Source organism: Dreissena polymorpha, chromosome 1 (assembly GCF_020536995.1).
Source record: "Dreissena polymorpha isolate Duluth1 chromosome 1, UMN_Dpol_1.0, whole genome shotgun sequence".
In the NCBI taxonomy this organism is placed as follows: Eukaryota; Metazoa; Mollusca; class Bivalvia; order Myida; family Dreissenidae; genus Dreissena; species Dreissena polymorpha.
In genome coordinates, this window is record NC_068355.1 from 59508420 (window position 1) to 59531536 (window position 23117).

Sequence of the window (23117 nt, forward strand, 5' to 3'; positions counted from 1 at the left end):
CTTTTCAGATTGAATTTTGTTTAACATTATTTTCTTGTCAAAAGACGTGGTATATTTCACTTGCTTGCGATGATTTTGTATGAAAATTTTAGTTTTTTTTTCCACATCAGCCATGAGTTTAGTCAGACACTTGGTGTAAAAATGCTCTATCAGTATCTGTTGCAAGTTCCCATCTTTATGCAGTAATTTTTTGGCCCTGAACTACACCCTGGTTGAGGTGGCTTCCCAATCGCAAAAAGTATTTCCCAAAAAATCTGATCAAATTTTCCCAAATACAGTGCAGAACTTTTCCAATTAACTTAATAATTGGTTTATTGAGTTATTATACAGGGATATAATTATGTAACGCTTTATTTATAGCACACATGTTAAAATGGAGTTAAACATTCACTTATAAAAAAATAGAATATTGTTATTTATAAAAATATTACAGGAAATAATGTTGCGTTTTTCCCAATTGCATGGTTTATCCCGCCATTTTTCCAAAGCCAAAAGGTACAGGCAGTAAAATATGAAGCCAACACAAATTACTGTCTTGATCATCGTAAAAACATGACAACCACATATTTGTGTATATGATATAATAAGGAAATGTTTAGCTATCACATACGCATTATTTGTATTTGTTAGTACAGCTCTGTTCAATTTGTTGCATGCAATCTTCACAAACATTTGTATCCCCTTTACATGCCCACCCAGTACAAACCTGTTGGTTTTAATCAGTTTATAATTTCTTTTTTTAAACAAAAGCAAGTTTTAGATTATGAAATTAGGAAAAGGAAATAATTGTAAATTAAAATTATTTATGGGTTATTAAAGTAACAAATAATTTGGGGTGGAATGTTAAAATGTTTTATAGAGTAATAAAGAGTTGTTCATTGACAAGAGTGAATGACTGAATTTGTCATAGATGCAAGCATGAAACTACTAATTGGAATTTGTTCCAGTGTTAATGTATTTGCATGATAACATGGTTTGTGGCTATTTGATAAAAGGCATTTATTTAATGGAACTTAGGTGAAATAATAATACGTTGATTCTATTGACATTATTTAAAGAGTTTGAATACATTGTTTTGGGAAGAAACTTGAAAATGTTTGTTTTTTTGGAAAGACTTGCTTGTTTTGTTTTATTTCTGGAGGTTGCTATCTTTAAAATTGACCTTTAACATTGTATGCTTTGTAACATATCTCCATAGTATTTTAAATTGCACATTCCCATGTACACCCAGAGTTTATCTAGCTCACATTCTCGCCCCCATATTTAGTCACGCTGAACAGATTAATACATAGAAAAGAAATAGATTGCATGCTGTCTTGGTTTAGCATTTTAAAATGTTTTCACCACTACCTTGCATCGAAACGTTCACTTTCTCATGTTATAAGGAAGAGAATGTTTTTGTAATGCTTCCATATGTCCGTATGAAGCATGCATATCTAGTTCTGATTATGTTTTATTGACTGTGGTTTATTTTTATGCCCCCCTTCAAAGAAGAGGGGGTATATTGTTTTGCTCATGTCAGTCCGCATGTCCGTCCACCAGATGGTTTCCGGATGATAACTCAAGAACACTTAGGCCTAGGATCATAATACTTCATAGGTACATTCATCATGACTTGCAGATGACCCCTATTGATTTTGAGGTCACTAGGTCAAAGGTCGAGGTCACGGTGACCCAAAATAGTAAAATGGTTTCCGGATGATAACTCAAGAACGCTTATGCCTCGCATCATGAAACTTCATAGGTACATTGATCATGACTCGCAGATGACCCATATTGATTTTGAGGTCACTGGGTCAAAGGTCAAGGTCACGGTGACCCAAAATAGTAAAATGGTTTCCTGATGATAACTCAAGAACTCTTATGCCTAGGATAATGAAACTTCATAGGTACATTGATCATGACTCGCAGATGACCCCTATTGATTTTGAGGTCACTAGGTCAAAGGTCAAGGTCATGGTGACCCTAAATAGTAAAATGGTTTCCGGATGATAACTCAAGAACGCTTAGGCCTAGGATCATGAAACTTGATAGGTAGATTGATCATGATTTGCAGTTGACCCCTATTGATTTTAAGGTCACTAGGTCAAAGATCAAGGTCATGTGACCCGAAATAGTAAAATGGTTTCCGGATGATAACTCAAGAACGCTTATGCCTAGGATCATGAAACTTGATAGGTAGATTGACCAAGACTCGCAGATGACCCCTATTGATTTTCAGGTCACTAGGTTAGAAGTCAAGGTCACCGTGAACCAAAATAGTAAAATGGTTTCCGGATGATAACTCAAGAACGCTTATGCCTAGGATCGTGAAACTTCAAAGGTACATTGATCATGACTGGCAGATGACCCCTGTATATTTTCAGGTCACTAGGTCAAAGGTCAAGGTCACGGTGACCCAAAATAGTAAAATGGTTTCCGGATGATAACTCAAGAACGCTTATGCTTAGGATCTTGAAACTTCATAGGTACATTGATCATGACTGGCAGATGACCCCTATTGATTTTCAGGTCATTAGGTCAAAGGTCAAGGTCACAGTGACTCGAAATGGCAAACTGGTTTCCGGATGATAACTCAAGAACTCTTATGCCTAGGATCATGAAACTTCAAAGGTACATTGATCATGACTCGAAGAAGACCCCTAATGATTTTCAGGTCACTAGGTCAAAGGTCAAGGTCACGGTGACTAAACTTAGAAAAATGGTTTCCGAATGATAACTCAAGAACACTTACGCCTAGGATCATGAAATTTCATTGGTACATTGATCATAACTCGCAGATGGGGACCCCTATTGACTTTCAGGTCACTAGGTCAAAGGTCAAGGTCACAATGCCAAAAAACGTATTCACACAATGGCTGCCACTACAACTGACAGCCCATGGGGGCATGCATGTTTTACAAACAGCCCTTGTTTGTTGTTGGTTGTGCCAAATTTAATTGGGTGATTTGAAAACGATAAGAACATAGGAGTGTAAATAATGACATAATGGTATTATAAAGTTCTTAATTATTTTGTTACATAGTGTAGAGTTTGATATTTACCTCAGAAAATGTTTGATTTTTTCACCAACTTATACATATTTATAAATAACTTTTGATTAAATTTGCTTGTGATTCATTTGCATGGAATGAAACAGTGCATCTTATTTCTCCTGAGTTCGTAACAAAAAGGGCTATACGTTTCGCTCGGTCTGCCCATGTGTTTTTATGCCCCCAGATCGAATGATCGGAGGTATATTGTTTGTGGCAACTCTGTCATTTTGCAATATTAAAGATAGCAACTTGATATTTGGCATGCATGTGTATCTCATGGAGCTGCACATTTTGAGTGGTGAATGGTCAAGGGCAAGGTCATCCTTCAAGGTCAAAGGTATAATATATGGCTTCAAAGCGGCGCAGTAGGGGGCATTGTGTTTTACAAACACGGCTTCAAAGCGGCGCAGTAAGAGGCATTGTGTTTCACAAACACAGCTATTGTTGTTTCTGTGTGTCCAAATATGGATCCTGCTGTTCCTCAAAAAGCACCTCAGCTAGGTGGATGAATCATGGTGTGTGTTTAGAAGATAATATACAGGTTCTTTCTTTCTTTTTTTTATCAAACCAGATTCTTGATGCTTTGGCTAGAGATGATGCTATGGTTAGAAAAATAATTGAAAAATATAAGTCTCGATCCTGTAATAAAACAAAAGACAACAATTGAGGTTGCTATAGATACATAAATAAATGACCAAATTATGGATCTTGTGACAACTCAAAAAGTACTTAAGCACGGTCAATGAAACTGGAGATCCCGTTTTTGCTCCAACAATATTAGCCTTGAAGGGACTGCTGCTTTTTCTTTGCCAAAGCTCTTGTTTACATGAAAGACGTGACACCCTGTCCCATGAAACATTGTGCTGTAGTTTTTTTCAGAACAATAAACTGAGTGTGCTTGCAAAGTTATACATAATGATTGCGTTATTTGTTAAAAGCTTGACACTATTTCTTGTTATTATGGACAGGTATCTGATCTTTCAAAGGTATTGAAGATTGTTCCATAGAAAAATTGTAAGAGAACGCCTTTGAACATTTGTGTCTGAATTTTATGCTCCCCCAAAATTTATTTTGGGGGGAGCATATAGTCGCCGCTTAGTCTGTCCGTCCGTGCAAAATTTTTGTCCGGGCTATTTCTCGGCAACTAATGACCGGAATTCACTGAAACGTTATGGGAAGCTTCACTACCAACAGGAGATGTGCATATTTTTTCAGCGGGTTCTGGTCGGTTGATTTTTTCACAGAGTTATGGTCCTTTGAAATTTTTGAAATTTTCCATTAACTGTACATATAGTGCAATTCTTGTCCAGGCTATTTCTCAGCAACTAATGACCGGAATTCAATGAAACTTTATGGGAAGCTTCACTACCAAGAGCAGATGTGCATATTGTCAGCGGGTTCTGGTCGGATGATTTTTCACAGAGTTATGGCCCTTTGAAATTTTCTATAAAAAAATTATTGTCCCCCTAACTACTGTGCCCTCAAGACGTTTTCTTTTATCTGAATATATAGTGCAATATTGAGACAGAAAAAACTTTGGGGAGCATCACCCGTCTCCAACGGTTTCTTTTTTAAAATGTCACAGACCAATCAAGCCTCCTGCCCCTCCCAAAGATGAAAAACAAACAAACTATTGTGAAGGTATTCCCTACTAACACTTTTAATCTTTGAATCTGAAGGTAACTTGGGCTACCCACCTCTCACAAAAAACTTAACAAACAGATATTTGAATGTTCATTTTCTGTTCACAGAGTGGTCAGATGAATGGCTGGCCGGGTGCACAGCAGGTGCTAGTGGCCCCATTTCAGCAGATTCCTGGGCTCACAACATCCAGTTCTGGTCAGCGCTCCGTTACTCAACAGATTCTGCCGGAGAATATTGCCCATCAGCACATGCTTTCAGACAACTGGCGCCAATCATTTGTGCTGGACGGCTTTGATCAAGCTTCGTTGGCACAGCAGCTAGTATGTATTCTTAGTTAACGTTTTTTATCTGGCTGTTATGCTCATTCATTTACTGAACGTATTTGATTTGGCTTTTATGCTCAATCATGCACTGAATAGTTTGAGCTATACTATTAACCCAAATTTCTGCATAATGCATAGGTTAGGGATTTATTGTAACTTCTCCATATCACTGTGTCAGAACACGTATTCCAATGTTCATATAGTTACACAATTGATTATTCAAGAAGTTACATTTTTTAATCACTCATCTTGAAACTTACTCACAGGGGTTTTTCTGCCTATTTTGGGAAAAGGAGTCTGACCAAATTGGGAATTTTTATCGACAAAATTGTCCATTTTGGGAATTTTCGAGTCGATGAAACGGTCAATTTGGGAATTTTATCATGCTTAAATAAGTAGGTGGTTTTACAAAAAAACATGTTTTTATTTGTTATTTTGTCTTCAAAAACAAACACTGGTAACAGGTAAGTAAGTCACACAAGTCACAGCATGATTTTTCTTTGCTTTCTTAAAATAACATTAGACAGAAATTAACTACACATACAAATAAAATGTTATTATTTCCAATTGGATTCTTCAACTCATAGCCACAATAGGCAAGCCAGTTACATTTAACAAAACATTAATTTTACTGCTACATTATTAATTTATTTAACGACTATATCATTTTACCTGATACTTCACCGCTCATTACATTAGCACCATCAAAGCCAACAAATCTACACCGCCGTATGTCGATCCCTTTTCCAATGCAACACTGCTGTAGTACTTATCGTTATGGGAAGCCATGCTTGAAAATAAGCGTCTACAGATTTGGATTAGAATGTGTATTGTGCGGCTCTATATACTTGTTATAATGCGGAACAGTTCGAACCTTATCGCTGTCAATGTTGGCAGATGCATCCGACAAATACACCTGCTAAAATCTGAGTCGCTAAAGGCTTAATTACGTCGCGGATGAAGGGAAGTCACTCTTTCGATATAAATTATGTTTACTTTTTACGATTTTGAAAGAATTTTTTTTTTGGAATTGGGAAATATGTAATCAAAATTCGATTGGGAACGGGTCCGTTTGCTTTGGGAATGCCTCCGTTGTCCGGAGGCGCAGACAGTGCAGAAAAACCCCTGACTCAAAACATTTAAGTTATATATTTATCTATTGGCAAAGTATGAAATTGATTGCTGCTTGTTAAGAAACATGGCAGCAAGGTGTTGGGTCAGTTTTCTTGTTGTATGTTAATATTCATATTGGCACATTATGTGTCCTTGTTTTAAATAAGTTAAGAAACTAAATCCATTACATTTGTGAAAATTAATAAATGCAAATTATATTGGTTCTAGAGTAAACAATGGTATAGTGATAAATTTTTTTTACAATACTAAATATCTCAATAATTTCCCAAGAAAGTGCTGGTACCCTTACAAAATACTATTGTGACTTGTGGAAACAAAAAATATATCATCAATTCAGTTGTTATTGTCATATACAGGGCATTAAACCAGTTCACAGCATCAACAACAAATTTACATATTTGGAATTTTGTCTAGGGTGCAGCCCAGTCCCAGGCTGCCTGGAACCTTGGCATGGTGCCATTCAGTCTCCAAAGAAACCGCCAGTCAGCCTCACACTCTAGTAAACGTGTGCCAAAACAGAGGTATGGGAGGACCTATTCTATTTTTATTCTATATTTATTATAACAACTTAGTATTAAAATCAGCTTCTTTCAAACATGCTTGATCGACCCTTGTGTATTTTCAATGTTTTAAATTGTTCTTAGGTAGTATCAAAGGATTAATTTCTGTTCATACGCATCACAAACATCACCATATGCTTGTTTAAAAATCATGGGTCAACATTTGTGTGCTCTTTTGTGTGTTATGGGTTAAGAACTCAACATGTGCAATTCAAGTTTTCATATCACAGATAATTTACGTGCATCGAATATTATGCATATAATAACAAGTTCAGTCAATCTTCTCCAAATTAAATATTTTCCAAAATAAATATATCAATTCAGTGTAAAAAAAAACCTGTTTAAAGTACTGGTTCAGCAGGATTAATTGCCCTCTTTTGACCTGCAGAGTAACAAAGGAGCCAACATCAACTCAACTGTCACCGGTTAAGAAACGAGTCAAAGAGAACACGCCTCCTCAGAACCTAAACACCAGCACCAGCAACTTTACAGGCTCCCATGGCCATCATGGCCTGCCTGGGGAGTCCCTCGTGCCAGCCACTTGGGCCGATACCATCTCCAAGGTGAAGCACTCAGGCTCACATCGCCAGACGATCGTGATTGGGGACTCTCCCAGTCCATCTGTCAGCGTGATAACCATCAGCTCAGACAGTGAGGAGGATGAAGATGCAAAAATGTTGAAAAGGTTTGTTCAGTTTTCAGGGGTTTTAATGATGATCCCCATTGTTGCCAAAGGGGACAAATTAGCATAAGTGGCCAAAAAAATTTCAAAGCAGCAAATTTCGTTGCTGTTAACATGATTGTTGACAGTGCTCATATGAACTTAAATGAATCTTGATTGGTACATTTCTACAGAATATTTCATCACCACAAACAAGCCCCATGACCATAGTTTGTTTGAAGATCACTACAAAGCCTTTTTGTTGCAGACAAAAATGGCATGATGTTAAAGATTACCTATTACGTCGCAGAATATGTTTATTGCTTGTTTTAGGCACTATTTTTTTTTTTAGCTTCTTACTAATTCACTTTGACCAAAACTTTTTTAACTTTCCGGTATGGGGTGCATTTTTAATGAATTGCATAGATTACTATCAATAACATTGTTACATTAAATTATAATTGTTTCTGTATGTTTGTAAAACATTAAAACATATTATGTGAACAGGCTATGGGAACTCCCTTTATTATCTTCAGGCAACAGAAAAAAGGTGTGTATTTACCTGACCCTGCCTTGGTGGAGCAATCAGTAGGGGACGATTTCGGCACTCCAGCAAGCAGAAAGAACGTGATAACTCACGGCCTGTCAGGTGATCTAGCCTCCAGCCACCATCTGATGCTGACACCGATCAAGCACGAAGACATCGAGACAAGCTTGTTACACGATGCGTACCTGTATGGAAGTGGCCACCTAAGCGGCAGCTCGATTGACGAGACTGCTGCCTTGATCCCACCTAATTTGCGGGTGAACTCACCGTTCAGGGGACAGCAGCGCGGTGGACTTCCAAGCAATCATGAAAAGGTTTCGAGTAATGTTTCAGTAAGACACTCTGGCGCTGACCGGTTTGGAAAACGGCACAGCCCTAGGCACGATAGCATGCGCAATACTCTTGAACTTGAGAAAACGATGCTTGCAGCTCAAGGTAAGCTTGCCTATGTTTCACCAACCGTTCGTCAGAGCAACAACCCGAACCGACACACGTTTCATGGCTCAACCTGTCCGAGCCAGAAGCAGCAGCCCCCAGTTGGCAACCTCGGGTTTGTAAGTCGCCAGGTGAGCGGTAGCCTGTCGCAGCTGTCCCCAATTCAGCCAGGCTTACAGATGGGCCAGCCAACTGTCCTGCTGCATACGGCTCCACAGATGGACATGCACAGGTAGCAACCAGTTGTTTACAGCATTATTTATATATGTTCGTGTGAAGCATTATTATAAAAAATGTTCATGCATTTTCTGCACATGGTACTTTGGTGCATGTGTGATGAAACATTAATTAAGTTATTCAAATCAATATTGGTATTTCATTAATTAATATTACAAATGATGTTCTTTGAACTAAAAGGAGTCATTTAAATAACTATGTTTCCATCTTTATTTGTTTTTTGTCAAAATGGAAATTGTACTAGCAAAAAATCTTCTATCAAATTATTTTATAAAATGTATGATATATCCAGGAGACGTCAATCGAGCCCGATACACCACTACCTGGTACCAGCTCACCAGCAGCCCCAGATGGGCATGCCACCGGGTCTCGGACAGTTTGGCCCCTTCTCCCCGACGATAGCCCCGCCCCCCGCCCACCAGAGTCCGAGACACGTGCAGTACGCGGCCCATCCCCTGCCTGCGCATGTGCATCCAGTCATGCAGGCCACATCCACTATCCCTGCTACATACCACTCTCAGATTGGTCAGTACCCCGCTCTAAATGCGTCTACAGGAATCTACACGTCGTACCAGCTATCGCCGACTAAAGCTAGACCATACCAGTACTTTGCTGCATAGCCAGCAATCGTATTGGGGAACATCTTTAAAAAAAAGATCGTGTCGTTGTTATGGAAGAACAGTTTGATTGTGGGCATTTTCCAGAGTTTACTTTTTGTTTGTTTCATTTTATTAGCTTTTATTAGAATTTTATTCTAGATTTTCTAACTGCATTGATGTCATTAGACAGGTTTTAAAATTAGTTAAACTGTGTTTTTAGCTCACCTGTCACGAAGTGACATGGTGAGCTTAAATGACCATGTGATGTCCGGAGTCCGTTGTGTGCGCGTGTGCGTCCGTCCGTCAACAATTTATTTGTGTAGACAGTAGAGGTCACAGTTTTCATCCAATCTTTATGAAATTTGGTCAGAATGTTTATCTTGATGAAATCTGGGTTAGGATTGTATTTGGGTCATCTGAGGTCATAAACTAGGTCACTAGGTCAAATAATAGAAAAACCGTCAACAATTTATTTGTATAGACAGTAGAGGTCACAGTTTTCATCCAAACTTTATGAAATTTGGTCAGAATGTTTATCTTGATGAAATCTGGGTTGGGATTGTATTTTGGTCATCTGGGGTCAAAAACTAGATCACTAGGTCAAAAACTAGGTCACTAGGTGAAATAATAGAAAAACCTTGTTTAGACAATAGAGGTCGCAGTTTTCATCCAATCTTTATGAAATTTGATCAGAATTTTTATCTTGATGAAATCTGGGTTGGTATTGTATTTGGGTCATCTTGGGTCAAAAACTAGGTCACTAGGCCAAATAATAGAAAAACCTTGTGTAGACAATAGAGGTCACAGTTTTCATCCAATCTTCATGAAATTTGGTCAGAATCTTTGTCTTGATGAAATCTGGGTTGGGATTGTATTTGGGTCAGCTGGGGTCAAAAACTTGGTCAATAGGTCAAAAATTAGAAAATCCTTGTGAAGACAATGGAGGTCACAGTTTTCATCCAATCTTTCTGAAATTTGGTCAGAATGTTTATCTTTATTAAAACTGGGTTGTGATTGTATTTTGTTAGTCAGGTGAGCAATTCAGGGCCATCATGACCCTCTTGTTCTTATTTTATGGCAACGATTATAGTTGAGTACATTGTATATTTATAGTATTAGAATCAGTTTTTAGTTTTAGTGCTGATATATGTTTACTTCTTTGTAATACTGTCCTATTAATTCACTAGTTTGACTGCCTTAGTTTAAATTAGAAATTGTATGATCATTTCAATTTTTTCTGTGCTTTTATGACTTGAATGTTTTGTTAAGGTTGATGTTGGGTTCATGAGGGTTCAATGACACATGTGTTGAAGAAATCAAAGTAAATTTAATAAGGTTCTCAAGTTTTAAATTTAAATATATAATTTTAAGTTATTCATGGATTTGGTTTTTGTTCTCAAAGATTGAAAATGAAATTCTCATCTTTGACTGTGATATTTTCTGTCTCAAATAAAAGGTTCAGATATGTGGTTGCTGTAGCAACAACAACAACAAAATTGTCTGATTCTGAATTAAACTTTGAACGTTATGGCAAAGTGTTTGTAACATGTCATTTATGAGACAGATACTGATATCATAATGAACTGATATTTGTGAACGATTGATCCCATGCTTTAGTGATTGTTTTCATGTGTTCATTCATTTAAATTGCATATCACTGTTAGATGATCATCATCACATGTTGGCTTGTGGTTAGACACATTGCTCCATTGAAATTAGAGTTCTGTGTTTGCATTAATTCATGTTTTATAAATATGACATTATTCATGTTTCATAAATATTAATATACTTCATCATGCATGAAGATTGTATCACTTAAATTTATAATATTATACAGCGTACATAAAACAAAGAATTAACCACTTATATGTTAATCTGTATTTTTCCCATGATGTGTATTTTTTAATTGTACATACTCTATTTTCATATCTGTATATTGTGTGCATTATTTTTAACTGGAGTGTAAGTACTACTTTATTTTAGTCGTTAAAGATATTATTCTTAATGAATAGAATATGACTTATGCAGGTTTTATTCTTGCTATTTGCAGTAAATGAATAGGAAGATATATTAATGTATTTCTTTTACAAATCACCTGGTCAAAAGGTATGATAATCTCAAATCTATTACTGGCATGTGCTTCATTTATCTCATATGTCATACATGCAATTAAAGTACTTAAGCATAAGAATTTTCTCAAATCATGAGAACATATTCTAGTTACAATTACTTTTGCCTAGATTGTTGTAATGCATTTACCAGAGAGAGAAGCTCGTGTTGGAATATATTCAAAGACATTTTAAAAATAAATTATAGAGTAATATTGGTAGAAAAAACATTGGACTGAAATTGAATTGTATATGATGGAAACATTGGAAGAATAATGGCAGAATGCAAACAATGGTTATTTTATGCAAAAAAGATAGCAACCCAGTGTGTACAGTCACTTGTTCAGAGGCATTTTACAAACCATTAATCCAAAAGTATTTCGAACTCAGTGCAAGTATTTGATTGGTGCATTATGGATAGTGATGCTGTATTTGATTGGTGCATTATGGATATTGATGCTGGCTGATTTGATAAATTAGCAATAGTGTCATATGGCAGATGAACCCTTTTGTGATCAAAATTCTCAGTGAGTAAGGAAAGCAACACCAGTGCAAACAAATTGTATCAGTTATATGTACAATACTTTGATATTTGATAGAATTCTTTCAGTACATTTAATCAATGTCTAATTCTTTCCCTATCTCTTTGACTTAATTATCTTTATCTTTAAAATCAAAATCACAAAAAGTTGTACTAACATAGTAGATATTAAACTTCCTCTGGTTTAAAACATCTGTACAAACTGAGGAGTCTGACTTGACCTATCAACCTTACTTGGTGGTCATGAATCATGTTTCCTCCCTTATCAGTTATCTAAAGCATTTGAGCGTTAGGGTGTTTGAAATACATCTTAGTTTACTTATTAGTCATGTCAGCAACCATGCTGGAACTGTGCAAGGTAATTTAGATGACAGCTTGAAGTGCTGTATGTTTCACATGTATAAAGCCAGCTTGAAATTTAAATATATAATTTGCTGTCAAATTCCTACTTTAAATGCATTTAATGTAGAGTTTAACTCATCAAAGTAGCTGGAATAAAAGCTTTGTTTCTGTGTTTTGTAATTTTATTTGCTATCAAGAGAAAAATTGGTACATTGGAGAGAGCAAAAATGAGGTCACAACAATATTCATGGTCAATATAACTCGATGACAATTCGTTTTGCTGTTGCAAGTTATGGGCAGCATTTGGTGGACCTATAGTTAGTTTCAGTATATTAAACATTGTGTAATCCATGTTAATTGCAAATTTCGATAGCATTGTGCAGAACTATTTTACTGAATTGTGTATTACTTGTTTTAGTTACCATAGTTTTGAAGTTAAGAATTATGGTGTTGTATGTCAGCTGCACATAATATGTATTCTGATAACTTGTCTTTCATGCTTGTTGAATTGTTATTGTTGATAATTAAGAATACACTTTCATCTAAATGTTGCTTTGCATAGTTCATTTTATGATGATCTTTGGGAAATATGGTTGTATTTTATGTGTTTGCCACTCTTATATCAAATTAATTACAAAAATAACATTTTAACTCAAGAATATATAAAAAAACATGCCCATGATATTTTTTACAAAGCCTATTTTAAATTTTAGCTTGTTTTTGTATGTATATTTTTGTCCTTTAGTTTGTATGTACCTGTAAACAATAGTGGTTAGTAGTGGTATTTCATTTGAGCCATGTTGCGTGCAAGTGGGTTTTATACTAGATGCTTCCTGCATAGCGTTTGACAAGCCGGTTTACTTTTAAGTCATGCAAAATTTCATGGTGTCAGAAGTAGATGGATGTAGAGGCATATCTGGAGCTAAACTGTGTGGATATGTCCCAAGGCCCATATTTGCACAACGCAGCTCATTTGTTGGCAGCATTATTCAACTGCAGTGTATATCGTAGAAAATTAATTCCGTGTGTGTTCATATTACCATTAGGGCAACAAATGCCTATTATTCTCAGTATTGTACAGTCAATTGTTACTAACACTTTGTAGTGTTTATTATTAATCACTGTTGGTTATCGTTGAAGTATTGTGGCTTTTTGCATTTTTTCTCATCTTTTAACATGTATCGTTTTATCATTAGTTATTGTGATTGTAACCTGTTATATTTAGTCTTATTCATTTAGTTGCTGCCCTGTAGTTACATCATGTCGTAGTACTGGAGGCATATTTTACCAGCCTTTAATGTAAGTATTTATGTCCTATTGAATGAATACTTTTAGTCTTCTGTACTAAGAGCTCACTTCCATTAAGAAGGGGCATATTTAAAATAGAAACTTATAATTTAATGTTTTGGTTTTAAGAATATGAAAGTTTTATGTTTCAAAAACTTGTATGTAACATCACTCATTGTAGCTGCATTGTCCTTCCTAATAACAAAGGTTGTCCATATTACCTCACATGTACAATGATTTCATGGATTGAGTGTGCATGTATTTTACATTGTTGTGTGGTTTCAAAAATGAATTTTATCTGGGAAAATAGTTAGGAGTGTATGTATATGGAAGTGTGTTTGTATATGGAAGTGTGTATGTATATGGAAGTGTGTATGTATATGGAAGTGTGTATGTATATGGAAGTGTGTATGTATATGGAAGTGTTAACATTATTTGAAGGATTTACATTTAGTCATTAATGTATTTAGCATGCTTAGTCATTTCTTTTTGGTTTGCTCCTTTGTTTAGTAGATGTTTGTTTTATTGTAATTTATTTTGCAGATGCATGTCTGCAACGGGTCAATTCTTATTTCTAGATATATTTATTCATTTTGGTAACATCATTAGAAATTGAATGTTGGGGCAGTATTTAGTAAGGGCACATTTTTTGACAAGTTGGCACTCTTGTATTCTGTTCATCCTTAAAGTAATCAGTTACTTTTCAGCCGATAAGCAAACAGCTTGTGCAAACAGAAACATATTTAAAATAAGACTTGTCATAAGTTTTGTGATTTTTGTACAGTATTAAATGCAATAATTCTTTAAATAAAACTATTTTAATGATCAATTTTTAGCATATGCAGATTTATTATTTCATTCTTTGCAGTTTCTTTACTGTTTTGTTGTGGACAGTTTTTCAGATGTGTGGTTGATGGAGCTTAGATTTGAGATTATAATTCTTGCATTTCATAATAAATGTTTTGGCTTGTAAAAGTTTTAGTGTATTAGGGTAACAGAAAATGAATAACCAGCTTTTAATTGCAACATTTTCCTCATAATTTTTAGTACCTAACTTTTTCTTTTTTTACTGTTTTTGTTTTTCAAATTAATTTTATAATTATAATTACCCGGTACCCTGGTAAATTTCTCCGTTAAATATTTTTAAAATTTTAAAACATGGTGTATTGGTGGAGGTTTGTAGATTTTGTTTTAAACTTTTTTTCAATACACGTGTAGTTTGTTGCATGCTGTAAATGTGTTGCCTTTCACTTTAACTATCAGTGTTATTTGTGTATTGGTATTCCAGGCATTGAAATCTGTAAATATTGTACTCCCAGTCCTTATTACCCACTGTATTAATTTGACTGTGTATACTGAAATAGTAATAGTTAGAAGTTCATGTTGTTTGTATTTTTGTGCCATTTCTTATCTGACGTGTATTAGCTTCTAGGTTTCAATCGGATATATAATTATATATTATTGTCACTACTTGTATTTATGTATATATTAGTAATAGGGTGATAATTTTGTTCGCTTACCCAGTATTTTCATTTACTACCAACACACACACACAAGTTAATTGCATTCATATATTTCCTTTCTTCATTCATCATCGTGTGTAAATGTTCACATTATTTTAGATTATTGTCAATGTGCCTATATCATGTGGACACCATTTCATTGTTAAGTGACTTTAGTATCACCTCATTCATCATTTGCTCATAGTCTCTTACTTATAACAAACAAATTAATTATAGTTAATGTATAAGTAAGTTGACTAATCAGTATTTTTATATTATTTTGATGTGGCTTATTCTGAGGGAGACATGCCAATAAAATATTACATTATATGTACAGCAAAGGTCTTGTGTCACATATATTATACAAACATAACAAAAGCTGCTGAGAACAGGGTAGTTCCTTTGGTTCTCAGATGAGCCACCAATGCTCCTTGGCCCTCTTGTTCCTTGTTAAAATAAATATTAAAAAACATTTCATATATTTACTTTTGCAAGAACATTAAAATCTTTGAACAAATCTCTTGACACTTGCTGAATTGAATATTAAGCACTTTTCAGATACAATACTTGAGCTCTTGTTTTTTTAATGTTTTAATTCTTTATATTATTTAAGTACCGGTAGTGTAATAAATTATCAATCCTCATGTTTTTAAACATATCATGTTTGATGACATTAGCATGCTTATTATTTTATCATAATATTGAATATTGAAGTGTCTATTGTATTGTTTCTTAAATATCAAAGTTATATTGTGCTCGGTGCTATGAATATCTATACATATTGCTGCTACTATTCAATTGTTTAACACTTCCCCGCTCAGAATTAAAGTAAAATGCCTTTTGTAACCAGTATTAAACCAGAACAGTCTGCGAGTTACTCTTATGCTGTTTGCTGCTCATCAGTATCTTGGGGTTGGAAATAAAGCCTTTAAAACTTGAATCTTGTAAGAAAGGTCTTTAATTCAATTTAATTTTCGAAAACCCTACAAACACGCCCAAAAGCATATGGGCCGTGCTCTATGTAAAAGGGGTTTAATGCATGTGCATAAAGTGTCGTCCTTGAGTAGCCTGTGCAGTCCACACAGGCTTATCAGGGTTGACACTTTCCGCTTTTATGATATCATAAAAAGAAAGTCTCTTCTTAGCAAAATACAAGTTATGGCAGAAAGTGTAGTTTCTGATTAGCCTGTGCAGACTGCACAGGCTTATTTGGGACAACACTTAATGCACATGCATTAAAAAAACTTTTCACAGAGTTTGACGCATATCTGGGCAGTAAAGGTTAAAAAGCAGCATTTTAGTGGAGGTGGGCTGGCAGAGTTGAACACCTGTTGAGTTGAATGATGCAGATGTTTTTCCATTTTTTTCTCATGAAAATATACGTTACACATTTTTGGGATTAACAATCTGGATGGAAAATCAGGGTATTTATGTACTAGATGATGTTCAATGGTCAATTCAGTTATTACATTTTTTACTCTCGATTCAATTAACAGTAGCTTCGCAATACAACTGGTTGTTGATAAGAAGGCTTACATACTAGTAAGTGCTTTAATGTTCATTTGTAAAGTGCAAATAAATGTGCAAGCAGTGATACAGTCAACATTACAACATTCCAAAGCTATGGTGCACAATAAAATATCTGATTCAGTAAAATAATTACTAAAATTCTGTTTAAGTTTTTTTTTCAGACAGGTGTTAATAATGGTCAAATGTAAGCAAACTTGTGTGTATTTTCTGTCACATATTCCTTTATGCACTGTATATTCTGTCAACACATGCTTTTACCATTTTCAAAACAACATGTTCCATATTGTAATGTTTGATCTCATACACTCAACCACTGGATTTGCTTTCAAATGCTAAAACCTACAAGATTAATGTCATAGCACATTAATCATTCAACAAAGCAGTAATTAATAAATAGAAAGATGAACAATATTACATATAGTGTTATACAAGTGAGTCATTTTAATTGAAATTTATTCTGGGGTTTAAATAAACAAGGAATCAGACCAAGTCTATTTGTCAAGCTATCAACATAGTTGCTAATGACATTCCAGTAAAAATATCCTAAACTAACAAAGATCTTGAAATTATATGCTTGCTTTTATATTGAAAGTAAGTTAGTATATCATGTAGAAAATTTAGTGTTGAGTAACTCAATATTTTTTTCATGTGCATGTTTGAATTGTATTATTTTAGTAAGGAAAATATTGTGAATACTGGAATTGCAGGTGTCCTTAACATGACCATTTATTTTATTGCATCTGACTCAATACACAATTACCGGTATTCAATGTATCGTTAACAAAATATTTGGGTTAAAAATCAGTTTAAACATGTGTAGGATAATAAAATGTCAGATAAACAAACAATTATGATGATTAGGATAACAAAATTGTAAATTGTGTTGTTGTTTTCTCAATTGATGGAAGCAACATCTAGTTGGACAAATAATATGCATGAAAAACAAACAACATTGTTTAGTGAAATTTAAAAATATTCCTTTAAGAGAGTTACTGCAATACACGACAATTTACAGAAATAAGTGTCTTTCTGTCTTTCTCACAAAAATAAACGTACAAATGATTATAATCAGAACAAGCTGGCACTCTTGAAGTTTAACATTGGGGCAAATTGTTTTTCTACCAACCGTTCTTTCATTCACCATGTCTGCTTCAAGTATTTAATCTCTCATCTTTGATTGTTGTTTTTGTGGTTTTGTAAACTGTTCAGCTTTTTCTTGTTAAAATTTCTAGTTTACTAAATGTTATTATGGAATGTTGAACATATTTATTATGTACGTGAAAGCAAAATGTTAAGTGTATTATTTAAAATTAAGTAAGAAAGCTTGTAAACACATCATTAATGCTTGTTTGAACACATTTTACTTAGCATATTGTTACAATAGCTTACAAATTTTCTTTTTTCTTAACATAGTGTTCCAATAATACAGATTTGTAATTAATTTTAGTATTTAAAAGCTTAACTTGTTTTATTTATGTCAGTCTTTATTACATTTACTGAACTTTTTTTGTGTGTAAAGAATTGTTTATTTTGATCTTGTGGATAATGTTGGTTTTTAAAGTGGTTAGGCACTGCACCTTTCAAGTTGTGGGGATTAAACAGACTTCAACACTTGTATATCTTATTATCAAAGTGGGGAAAGGCTAAAATTATTCAATGTTTATTCATTTTTAGCCCGGCTGTTTTCGGAGAAAACCCAAGGTATTGTCATAGCCAGCTTGTTGTGCCGTCCGCTAAAACCTTGACATTGGCTCTAAAATCAAAGTGCTTCAACCTACAACTTTGAAACTTTATATGTAGCTGCACCTTGATAAGTTCTACATGCCACACCCATTTTTGGGTCACTAGGTCAAAGGTCAAGGTCACTGACCTTGAAAAAAAATAATCTGACAAGCTTTCATTTGTTCAAAACTGCACCCGCATCCGAGCGTGGCACCCGTTATGCGGTGCTCTTGTTTTTATAAATGATGAATTATAAATACTTTGCATTAAATACAATTTCTCTGTTGTGGAATGTAGTGCAGTACCAGCAGCAATATAGATTGAATTGAATCATGTTTTAACTTTTACACTGACTTGACTTTTATCTTGTAATGTGTGCAATACCTCATTTGTTAGACCAGAACAACCAACGCCCTTTGTCATAGGGAGATTTTAGGGTTTGATGATCATGTTTGTAAACTGATGGGGTTTGGGTTTGCTTTAAACTCGTATCTGTGAAAAATAGTAATAACTTGTAAATTATTTTGGAGCTTTTAGAAAATAAATGGAGGGTAAAAACAAGAAGGCACCAAATGACTTTGAAATGAATACAATATAAGTTAACATCTAGAAAGTACTTAATTCCATTGAAGTCGTAGCAGTAAGTAGTAAACGCCATCGACCTATTTGAAAGTTTAAACAGGAAGGTACTTAACACCTTTCGAATCAGTAACAATTAAAAAACAGAATGTATTAAATAAAATGCATGTAAACATCAACTGGCAGCTAAATGATATTTCAATTAAAATTAGTTTAAACAAGAAGGTACTCAATTGCATTGGAATTGCAGCAGTTATTATTTTCAAGTATACAACCATGGAAATTCAAAGACAGTGTTTTTAATGAATATTGCTGTTGTTAAAAGTATTTACCAAAAGTTTATTTTACTGAGTGGTCAGTGGATATGACATGCCATTTTTGGAAAGAGGGCGTTGGTTGTGGAAAGGGCTCCAATCGGTTGCCTGTTTAAATCTGTTGAGTTCACTTTCACATGTATCTGTAGCGTATATTTTAATTGCCTGGGATCAATAGGAAAATAAACAATAAAATGGAGTATATTCTGTCTTGATTTCGTTTGGTTAGTTTCTGCATCCATTTAGGACTGTGTGTTAAAACATCGGTAAATACTGCACATGCAGAAGAGAAAAATCAGTGCAGGTAAACTCAATGCAGCCTGCCAATAAGTAGAATGTTTGTATTTTTAAGATAATATATTCCCTTATTATCACAACTTTAGATTGACTTTACATCATAAAGAATGATATAATGTATAATTATGATGCCCTGAATCCAACTTGTTGGAAAAATAAATATACCGGTACTGATACACACAGCAATCTCTTCTGGTGAGTCAATTGTTGCTCTGCTTCACATTTAATGTGAACGAACTTATATTTGCAAAACAATATATGTCAATGATTTTCATCAAGTTAACAATATTATTTGCGGGTGAAACAAATGGGAGTTACTCCAAAAAATGAAGATTCTGATTACTGAATATGAAATATTTTGCAGAATATCTTTGATAATGTAGAACAAAACATAAAATATCATTACAAACCTATTTCATCAGGGAAATATTATTTTGTCAAGTACCGTTTCTTTATTATGCTCCCCCAAAATTTATTTTGGGGGGAGCATATAGTCGCCGCTTCGCCGGTCCGTCCGTGCACAATTTTTGTCCGGGATATTTCTCAGCTACTAATGACCAGAATTCAATAAAACTTAATGGGAAGCTTCACTACCAAGAGGAGATGTGCATATTATCAGCGGGTTCTGGTCGGATGATTTTTAGCTCCACTGGCCAAAGGCCAGCGGGGCTTATGTCATGGTCCTGTGTGTGTGTGCGTCCGTCCGTGCGTGCGTTAACTTTTTCTTAAAACATCTCCTTAACTACTGGTCTAAATCTGATGAAATTTCTCAGGAATGTTCCTGTGGTGAACCCCTTTCAAATTTGTTCAAATTATGCCCCTGGGGTCAAATTTGACCCTGCCCCAGGGGGTCAAAAAATTGAAAATTTGCTTATATAAGGCCTATTTTGTGCAAACTTTATAAATCTTCTTGTCCATAACCATTAGGCCTAGGGCTACCAAATTTGGTATGTATTGACATCTTATAGTCCTCTACCAAGTTTCTTCAAATTATGCCCCTGGGGTCAAATTTGACCCTGCCCCAGGGGGTAAAAAAATTGAAAATTTGCTTATATAAGGCCTATTTTGTGCAAACTTTAAAAATCTTCTTGTCCATAACCGTATGGCATAGGGCTACCAAATTTGGTATATAATGACATCTTATAGTCCTCTTCCAAGTTTGTTCAAATTAAGCCCTTGGGATCAAATTTGACCGTTCCCCAGGGGTCACAAAATTGAACATATGCTTATATTGGGCCCATTTTGTGCAAACTATAAAAATCTTCTTGTCCATAACCATTGGGCCTATTTCTACCAAATTCAGTAGGTAGTGACATCTAATAGTTCTCTACTTAGTTTGTTCAAATTATGCCCCTAGGAACAAATTTGACCTTGCCCCAGGGGTCACAAAAATGAACATATGCTTAAATAAGGCCTATTTTGTGCAAACTTTAAAAATCTTCTTGTTCTTAATTATAGAGCCTAGGGCTACTAAATTTGGTATGTAGTGATATCTAATAGTCCTCTTCCAAATTTGTTCAAATTATTCCCCTGGGCTCAAATTTGACCCGGCCCCAGGGGTCACAAAACTGAACATATGACGTTTACCAGTGGAAATTACTGCGGCCGTTTGGCTGTGACCAACAACAACATCAACATCTTGTAAACATGAGATAAAACCCTGTCATTTAGTGCCATTTTAGGTCAGATGGTGACTGCATACAAAGGCATTGAAGTAAGAACATGTGTTATGAATGTTTTTCTTATAAACTGAAAAAAGTCGGGTTTTATTTAAATATGTCGAAAGTGACCATATATCCGGATGAAAATATTTTGGATGACATGTTAGTTTCATGTCTTTTTTGTAGTGTTAAAACCAGTTTAATAATATATTATTGATTTTAAAAACACAACTTCCATGAACATAATTATTTCAAGGAAAATCAATATATGATACTGCACGGTAAACTCAAACTTTGTATCCAAGAGAAGGTGTTGAAATTAATGAAGTGCAATGTTCATAACTATCGTATATGCTGCTTTTTAATAACTAATGATTCATTGTTCCATTTGTGAATCGTGACTGATCATGAATTGTTGAAATGATTGTCAATTGCTCAACAATCCATAATATATTTCTGACCATTTTATAATTTTTTTAATATAAGTTATGAAATGATCTTAGAAGTCAAATGTATTACTTAATTAAATACATTAATAAATATAAAGAAATAATCTTTAGATGATCATAATATTCTCAGGCCTGTTGGTCTTAGGGATGTGTGGGTTGATGAGCAATTTCTCCTTTTATCACAATTATTTCTACCCTACCTGATCATTTCCTTCATATTCCATTTTAATTCAATTGACGTCTGCAACCTCTTTCAAATTGGGAAAGTCCAAAATGTGTTGTTTGGTAAAGGGTTAAGGCATTTTGATTCCTATGGGTCTTGTGAATCTGTTTCAAATCAAATGCGTAGATTTGATCTTCAGCAATATCTTTTGGAGAGATAAATGTACCTACGTTATAAGCAAAGGACCTGTGCAACAATTCCCGGGCTTTTTAACCAGGTTTTCCGAAGGAATTAACCAGGTTTTCCGAAGGAAAAAACTGGTTATTAGATTGGCGAATGCGGGCGGGCTGGCTGGCTGGCTGGCTGGCTGGCTGGCGGGCTGGCGGGCTGGCGGGCGGGCGGAACAAGCTTGTCCGGGCCATAACTTTGTCGTTCATTGTGAGATTTTAAAATCATTTGGCACATTTGTTAACCATCATTAGACGGTGTGTCGCGCGAAAAAATTACGTCAATATCTCCAAGGTCAAGGTCACACTTTGAGTTCAAAGGTAAAAAATAGCCATAAATGAGCTTGTCTGTGCTATAACTATGTCATTCATTATGAGATTTTAAAATCATTTGGCACATTTGTTCACCATCATGGGACGGTGTGTCGCACGAAAGAATCACGTCAATATCTCCAATGTCAAGGTCGCCACGACTAAAAATAGATTTATTTTAAAACAAACTTACAAAGGGGGTTAATTTTGTTTGTTCATTTCAAAAGTTCAGTTTGAGTTGTCTCCCTTTATCAGATTTTTTTTCACAATGAAAACCTGGTTTTGTGACAATTTTGTCCCTTGTTTGTCTGTTTAGTTAACACGGTAGTAACTTTTTTCATATATAAAAATGCTCACCCTTCCAACTTTAAGCGCCCAGTGGGACGAGGGATAGAAAGAGAAAGTCACATGTTTGAGTACATTTCAACCCATGCGCAATACACGTTTTTTTCGCAAAGCAAAAACAGTGGAGCGATACAGGGCCATCATGGCCCTCTCTTTTACAGAGTTATGAGTTATGGCCCTTTGAAATTTTCGATTAACTGTACATATAGTGCAATTCTTGTCCGGGCTATTTCTCAGCAACTAATGACCGGAATTCAATGAAACTTTATGGGAAGCTTCACTACCAAGAGGAGATGTGTATATTATCAGCGGGTTCTGGTCGGATGATTTTTCACAGAGTTATGGCCCTTTGAAATTTTCCATTAACTTTACATAAAGTGCAATTCTTGTCCGGGCTATTTCTCAGCAACTAATGACCGGAATTCAATGAAACTTTATGGGAAGCTTTACTACCAAGAGGAGATATGCAGCGGGTTCTGGTCGGATGATTTTTTACAGAGTTATGGCCCTTTGAAATTTTCTATTAAAAAAATATTGTCCCCCCAACTACTGTGCCCTCAAGA

The 23117-nt window shown here is 34.9% G+C and overlaps 2 protein-coding genes across 3 annotated transcripts in view; both read left to right on the forward strand.

Moving 5' to 3' along the window:
• Window positions 1–23117, forward strand: part of LOC127882362 (uncharacterized) — a 175660-nt gene that overhangs the window by 88705 nt on the left and 63838 nt on the right. The window lies entirely within an intron of this gene.
• Window positions 1–23117, forward strand: part of LOC127882325 (homeodomain-interacting protein kinase 2-like) — a 125613-nt gene that overhangs the window by 60368 nt on the left and 42128 nt on the right. Inside the window, exons 9-13 of one of the 2 annotated variants that reach the window (XR_008050503.1) lie at window positions 4787–4999; window positions 6551–6657; window positions 7085–7381; window positions 7894–8571; window positions 8869–9665. Coding sequence is in view for 1 of the 2 variants with exons in the window: in XM_052430889.1 (XP_052286849.1) it covers window positions 4787–4999; window positions 6551–6657; window positions 7085–7381; window positions 7894–8571; window positions 8869–9196 (1623 nt within the window). In the remaining variant the exon portion in view is untranslated. Of the gene's footprint in view, window positions 1–4786; window positions 5000–6550; window positions 6658–7084; window positions 7382–7893; window positions 8572–8868; window positions 19311–23117 lie in introns of those variants that run through there. The other variant, XM_052430889.1, reaches the window with a different exon arrangement.